General features: G+C 37.1%; 1 protein-coding gene across 2 annotated transcripts; it reads left to right on the top strand.

Moving 5' to 3' along the window:
- Positions 1 to 232: 232 nt before the first annotated feature.
- On the top strand, positions 233 to 7,209 carry LOC139816617 (cysteine dioxygenase type 1). 2 transcript variants are annotated; one of them, XM_071784236.1, is made up of 5 exons: positions 233 to 803; positions 5,098 to 5,239; positions 5,346 to 5,451; positions 5,789 to 5,958; positions 6,915 to 7,209. In XM_071784236.1, exons 1-5 carry the CDS (start codon positions 562 to 564, stop codon positions 6,948 to 6,950), a joined length of 696 nt encoding a protein of 231 aa, XP_071640337.1. In that variant the 5' UTR covers positions 233 to 561; the 3' UTR covers positions 6,951 to 7,209. The 2 variants fall into 2 exon arrangements, with proteins under 2 accessions (XP_071640337.1, XP_071640338.1); XM_071784237.1 differs by having other exon boundaries at positions 5,789 to 5,962.
- Positions 7,210 to 7,326: the final 117 nt, after the last annotated feature.

The raw sequence follows: 7,326 nt of genomic DNA, 5'->3' as shown, positions 1-7,326 counted from the left end.
CGAGAGAATAACAATAACAGCAGAAAGATGCAGCAATAAATCTTTGAATTTTCGGCACCTTTAAGTATCCTCTTTCAAGAATAGGACCGTAATAAATCTAGCTCGAATCTTTTCATTGACAAAAGCTGAAAAGTACCCTACAGAGCGGGAAGTTCACAAAACGTTGACGCCGCTCGGACGATCGGCTGGAGTAGGGGGCACCTTGCACTGCATATAAGATGCTGTATCCGCGTTGTACTAGACCGGTACCGGCTGTAGGCGAGCAAAGACAGCGAGGTAGTACGGATTAGTACGTTCGCGCAGTTAGTGCCTGGCGTGTAGAGGCTGAAGACGTCCGTATAAATCTCTTGTCTTCCCTTCGCTTTCGAAGCCGCGCCATAATCTACGAGTCAGAGCCGCGACGAGTCAAGGCTCGCATTTTAACGTTCACGTGTTTACGGTGTTAAGGCTCCCCGCGGTGCGATCGCACGTCCCTCCACGGTGCTCGCGGGAAAGCAGAGAAAAACTTTTGCCGATTGAATAGAATCGCCGAAGTGACGGAGATACCGCGGTGGCTGAAAAATGGAGATTTGCAACCGAGAGAACCGACTGTACGACGTGCCGCGCGGAAAAGCGTCGCGCCTCGTTGAGAACGGGGAGAAACTCCGCCGGGAGAAAGTTTCCACCCTGCAGGAACTTATAAATGCGCTGCACGAAGCCTTCGAGACGGATCATGTGAATATCGATCACGTTCAGGACCTGATGATGAGCTACAAGAGCAATCCCATGGAGTGGAAGAAATTCGCCAAGTTCGACAGATACAGGTATCTGACATTTAATAATTTACATGCAAAACCTACGCAAAACCTTAGCATTTGACGAAACACATTGCTTTTATATATTTTTTAATATATAAATTGATTCATGTCGTTTATACGTAAAATGCAACAGATGTTATACCTATCACTATTATAAAAAATACCTAAAAAGATTGTATGTCGTCTTAATTTTGTGTACGGTTGTTTCAAATATGCATAAATTATTAATATACATGAAAAAATACTTAAACAATCTGTATAATAGTAATGGTAATATAATAGTATGGTAAATCACGAAAAATATTATCAAAAAATCTCGGTGATTAATCGCAGGGACTTAAAGGAATTAAAAATTTAACAATGCCCATTACATTATTTACATGTCCAAGAATAAAATTATGTATATCAGCACTTTCAAGGTCGCAATTGGTAAGCTTGATCCGCGATTTTACAGAATATATCTGATGTAATTGCACAACTTGTTAATGCGCAATGAGAATTGTGGCGTGCATACGGAAATGTTTTCATTAGCTATCAGCTAATTACGCATCGATAATTACGGTACTATTGCAAACATAATCAGCGCATAACGGTAACGGTCAATTAGGGACATTCCGGAGAAATGCGTCAATGGACGATGTGCGCTTGATAACTAAATGATGGAAACAAATATTTTCGCCGATCAACACATTTGGGGTGTGTAAATAGAGCGAATACAACGCAATGCGGAATTGTGAAATGAAATTAACATGACGGAGTTCAGAATGGGTTATCGACTGCCTGTTCTCCGTTCGTTCTCTCTCTCTCTGTTTCTGGTATCTCCGCGTAACATAAAAACAATTTAGAAACCTTGTTCTGAAGTGACCCGTAACGTCACCTTGCATTTGTGATAGGAGTAGATGATCGCCATTTAATGATCATCAGACGGAAAAAATACGTCAGATATGTGCTAATGGAATCGTATCATCGCTTCAATTTTTTCCCGATCTCCATCGATCTCATGACTGGCGGAAATAATAGATAACTTAGAACGCAACGAGGAATATATTACATGGTATTACATGGTAATCTTAGGAAAAACCATCGTGTTTACAAAGAAATGCTGAGTGTGACTGATGTCAGGAAATGTCGGAGGAGACGGAAAGTTCCCAAGGCAAATGACATTTTGTATCAGATTAAAATTACTTATAATTAACTAACTAATAATCTCGTTAGCTATCTCATAAAGTTAAGGATACGCGGAGATAAATTTCGAATCAGAAGGGAAATTTTCTCGTGTCCCACAGCTTTATTTACCGGGATGCGTATTACACACATGTATAACGATAACTAGATTAGCTTATTTATTACGCGCGATCTGGACGTATCTCCATATTCGTCCGATAACAGAGGCAGAAAGAGAGAGAATGTTCTAGAATTATTAGGCACCACCGACAATGTTATCTCCGTGAACATGTTACAACGAACTGGACGATGTAACTCATATTTTCATATTCAGAGCGGAGATATAACGTTTTACTTAGCGCAGAGATAGTTGTTGCGTGCAATTTTCAAACGTTTTAGACATTCGAGAACACACAAACCGCTAATGAAACTCGAAAATTTTTATGTTTTTTTCTCAGAAGAGAAGTTTCTCAACTTTTTACTGTTTTTTCTTTCATCATATTATGTATATTATGTGCGTATTATGTTATCGCGTATTATCGCAAACAGGTAATTTAACGCGTTGCTAATGTTGATAATGTTGCACATCATTGATAATTAGCAACGATAACATAATATAGGTACATCTCGGCAGCTCTTGATTAGATGAGGGACCGTAAATAGGAACGAAAATGAGTTTACGAGTTCGTGAGATAACGAGCGCCTTGGACGCAGGTGGAATTACTGTGTGCAGTAGCCGGGGATCCACGTGACTCGGGAAAGTACTGAAACTACGGTGCACGTTTACCGGTTTTGCTGTCAACACAAAGTAGAACGTAATGCCGCGTGGCAGGCAAATATTCCTTCCACCGAGATCGTTCTTACGAAAGGCCGCTAGAAAGATAAACACTTTCGGCGTCATACTTCAACGGGTTATCATATTGTTCAAAGCTTTCAGCGATCTTACGTAGGCGAACGTGCAATTTGTAGATTATGGAAGTTGTTGACGATACAGCAAACCATATCAACGAAGTAATTCTAAAATTAATGATTTGAGAGAAGAAAAATGTCAACACGAAGTAGAACGCAATGCCGCGCGTGGCAGGACTGGCAAATATTCCTTCTACCGAGATCGCTCTTATGAAAGGCCGTTAGAAAGGTAAACACTTTTTTGGCGTTGTACTTCAACGGATTATCATATTGTTCAACGCTTTTAGCGATCCTACGTTAGGCAAATGTGCAATTTATGGTTTACGGAAATTGTTGACGATACAGCAAACCATGTCAACAAAATAATTTGTAATTTGTGAGAGAACAAAAACCCGCCTCTGTAAAGACGAAAAGTATGACAATCTTTTACAAGCGGAAATTTTTTTTATTTTCGAAACAGAGCATAACAAAATTGTTTTAGTGCGCTTCGGATTTTTATTTTCAACGTTTTCATTCATATGCATTGCGATGAAGAACACTTGTTCCAGCGAGCGTGTTAAAAATATTCGTTTAGTATATTACAAATCAATACTCATATATATTTAAATGGAGGGATTTGGAGATATTTTGATACGTTGCATGAGAGAATGTTCTTTAAATAAGACTGAGAGACATTGATGAAATTATAAATAGTAAATATTAATATTGGATAAAATGAAAATAACGTAATTCTCTCTCTCTCTCAATTATTTTGAAAATTATATTTTTCTTAAGCAGATATAAAATATTGATATTTAAAGATGTTATTTAACATCAGGAATTAGAGCAGCGATAAACACCCAGAGGCGATCGACCGGTGAATAGTCAGTTGGTTATGTGTACTTTCCACGCATATATTCCCCTTCCCTGTGTTTGCGTTCTGCGCAATCCAGAGAACATTGGTATCTGTACATCGCAGGACAACTCATGAAAAAAAAAAAAAAAAAAAAAAATACGAACGAAACGCATGCCGTGCGAAACATCGAAACTTTCAAATTATATTCGCTCTGATGGAGTCAGCAACCTTGCATTCGCTGCTGGAATCGCAGATCACCGCACCGGTTCGTAAATTGTGCACTCTTGTATGTTAAAGCATGAATAATGGTCTTCCTTCTGAGATGATAAGTCCATTGTTAATAAAATATATAAATATATGTTACGAAAAGTGTTGATAATTATTTAATAACCCTATAAAAACCCTAATGCGGAACAATCTAAATTTAAATGGTTGGCCTTTTTGAGAAAATAAATTTTCTTTATTTTCTTCGACTAGAAAGTTTAAATCGTATTAAAGCTCCTGGTCCCTACTGATGCTGTCCTTATTTAATGACGTCAGAAGCGAGAAATGACACGTTGAAAATTCTTGCATAGTATTTCCAAATCAGGCGCATAAGCCTGTATGGTTAGGCTTTGCATTACATTCATTTTACGACTGTTTATTAACTGTCAGGGAAAATGGATAAAACTCGGAGTATTTTTGAAGTGTGCTGAAGTGATCTGAAGTGTTATTTTGTGCAAATGTCTTTTTATTTAGAAATACTATGCAAGAATTTTCAACGTGTCATTTCTCGCTGCTGACGTCATTAAATAAGGACAGCATCAGCAGGGACCAGGAGCCTTAATATCGATGCTTTAAAATAATCAAAACCATATTGAGCATAATTTCTTTAAGTTTTAGTAGCATTTTAGCTAAAATATTTTTTGAAAGTTTATGAAATTAGCATAAAGCAACTTTTCTTTCTGTTTTACGTGAATTAATAAATCAATTGACTGCGAGCGATTTTGTTGAAATTTATAGTAACCGGTTAACTAGACTAGTTTTCGATTCCGAGCTGCAATATCATTCGAGTTAATTTCAGAAGCTGATTTCATAATAAGTTCTCATGCTAAATCCACCAGATTCGAATTAACAATTTCAACCGGTAAATATGTATATCTAATTGTCAATTAAGATGGATCGAGATAGCTATAAATTTGCTATCGAGTCGAGCGTTTGTATATATCTGAATATCTGATAAAATCGGTATGCGTAATAATTGTTTAATGTGTGCGCGCATTTAAAATGTGCACAAAACTTGTGCCGAGATTTTCGAAAGGTCAGAGGAATTAAAAAATTCTGACCGGTCGGATACCGGTCGATTTTTTAAGGAAAAACGTTAGGTTGTAACACATAACGTTTTGTGCGTAGATATACGAGGAACCTAGTTGACGAAGGAAACGGCAGGTTCAATCTCATGGTGTTGTGCTGGGGGGAAGGTCATGGGTCAGCCATACACGATCATGCCAACGCGCACTGTGTGATGAAAGTCCTTCAAGGGAAACTGTGCGAGGTACGAAAATTACTGCCTATGATAATTATTGAGAGCTATTTCACAGACCGCGTGTTATACGTACGCGATATAAAATCAATATATATCAAAGTACGTTGCTTCTTAGACGAGGTACGCGTGGCCCGCGGGATCCGAGACGGAAAATGGTTTGGAGGAGCTCAAGGAACTCGAGAGGAACACGCTTGATACGAACGAGATCTGTTACATTAATGGTATGACTTTTAATTAAGCCGCAGATGACAAGTTTCACATATTCAATACGCGATAAATGAGCAGCTTCCTCGAAACTTGGGAACTTGTCGCACAGTTAGGTACATTAATTCAATGGGTCATAGAATTCTGACTTATTGGCTGCTGAGTCTTTAATAATTATTAAAGTAAATTAATTAAAAAGTCAGACTTCTGTGACCCGAATCGAATTAATGCGCCTTACTGTACATGATTTGTTTTTGCTGCATGGATATCAAGTCTGATCGCACTTTTGTAAACGCAAAATAATCGCGAAATGAAATTTCGAGCGCAAATCTTTTAATTCAATTACCGTTCAAGATTCGCTGGGTTTGCATCGCGTTGAAAATCCAAGTGCGATGAATCCTGCGGTCTCCCTGCATCTGTACTCTCCGCCGTTCTCGTCGTGCTCAGTTTTCAACAAGCAGACCGGGCAAAAGTCTACCTGTAAGGTCACATTCTGGTCCAAGTACGGAGAAAGAAGGAATCGGGTGGGTGAGAAACTGTTTGCATATCTCAAAAGTTTTATCTTACCGCGCGATTCTCGATCCACCTTTTTGGAAGACTGTATCAAAGAATCTTGGGCCGCATCTCAAAGTTGCATTTACGACGCTGGAAATCATTACAAAGATTTAAATTCGGTTTACGGAAAGTCCCACGTAATGGAATCTTCATCTTTTTCTACGGAAAAATTTTAGATGTTAGTTTATATCAAACTGGCGGAACGTCTCTATTCGTATTGTCACACAACTTTTGCAATTCAATATGAAAAGCCTACGAGCAGAATGGAGCGAAAGTTTAACAATTTATATACAATTTAAATAAATAGATAATTTAACTAAAGATTTCCGATATTAATAACAACATTAAAATTAACATGTAATAAAGAAAAAAGTGAGGTTTGTGAGTTATACGCCGTTAGCCAAGCGTGAGTTAACATTATTTAACATTTAATTAACAATTCAACTTAACAATTATAAACAATTTGTCATTCTCATGTTCTCTGGACTGATTTTGATGAATTGACTTTACTTCTCTTTGTTGGTAGACCCAACTTTTATTTTTGATTCAATCATTGCAGATTATAAACATTAGCAAAATTTTACTAGTATTTTCTCGTGAAGATTACATTGTCTTTATTTAATCTTCCATTCTTCCATTTAATCTTGAGGTGCTCACCTAATGCTCGTCAAAAAGCGTGAAATTATTTAATTTACCCGTTACTGGTTTCGCTAAAGATAGTTCAAAGTAGTCGAGCCGAAACGCACGATTTAACATTGTGTTGAATTGTTATCAAATGTTAAGTAACTTAAATGTTAACTCACGCATAGCTAATTGCGTTTGACTTTCAAAACTCATTTTTTTTCTTACTCTACCTAAAATTTTATTCCTTATTACTGAACATTTTATGTAAATTTCTTATTTATACTCAATTTATAATTTATAGGAAATTCAAGACGCCAGATCTCCCGAGGATAACTAGTCTGAGCAAGAGCGTGGAAACACCACAAGCGACACGCCAATTAAGTTTCGGCGATATTCTAATCGGGTGCGGAAAACGATTTGCATTATCTTGGATTGGACCTGGTTGCTCAATTTGCATAAATTAAGACAGTCTTCAACAATTGTGCTATTAATATTGTCCAATTTTCGTCCTGTAATCGTTTTTTAAGTACTTAAATCTATTTGTAAGGACCTGTAGATATTCATAAGTAAGAATAATATATGTATATGCATTTTTCGCTCATGCTTATTTTTTTTGTAAAAAATAAGTTAAATTGCTAATCAAATACAAATAAAGAATACGAAAGAATATGATGTGAAAGAAGGGAAGATTTTTTCAATAAATGCACGCATGG

Source organism: Temnothorax longispinosus, chromosome 7, assembly GCF_030848805.1.
Source record: "Temnothorax longispinosus isolate EJ_2023e chromosome 7, Tlon_JGU_v1, whole genome shotgun sequence".
NCBI lineage: Eukaryota > Metazoa > Arthropoda > Insecta > Hymenoptera > Formicidae > Temnothorax > Temnothorax longispinosus.
This window is presented reverse-complemented; position numbering and strand designations above follow the sequence as displayed.

Bases quoted from the DNA above. Each gene is read 5' to 3' on its own strand.
- LOC139816617 (XM_071784236.1), top strand. From the start codon at position 562: ATGGAGATTTGCAACCGAGAGAACCGACTGTACGACGTGCCGCGCGGA. The intron at 804-5,097 runs GTATCTGACATT...TTTTGTGCGTAG, and splicing joins GCCAAGTTCGACAGATACAG to ATATACGAGGAACCTAGTTG. The intron at 5,452-5,788 runs GTATGACTTTTA...TTACCGTTCAAG, and splicing joins CGAGATCTGTTACATTAATG to ATTCGCTGGGTTTGCATCGC.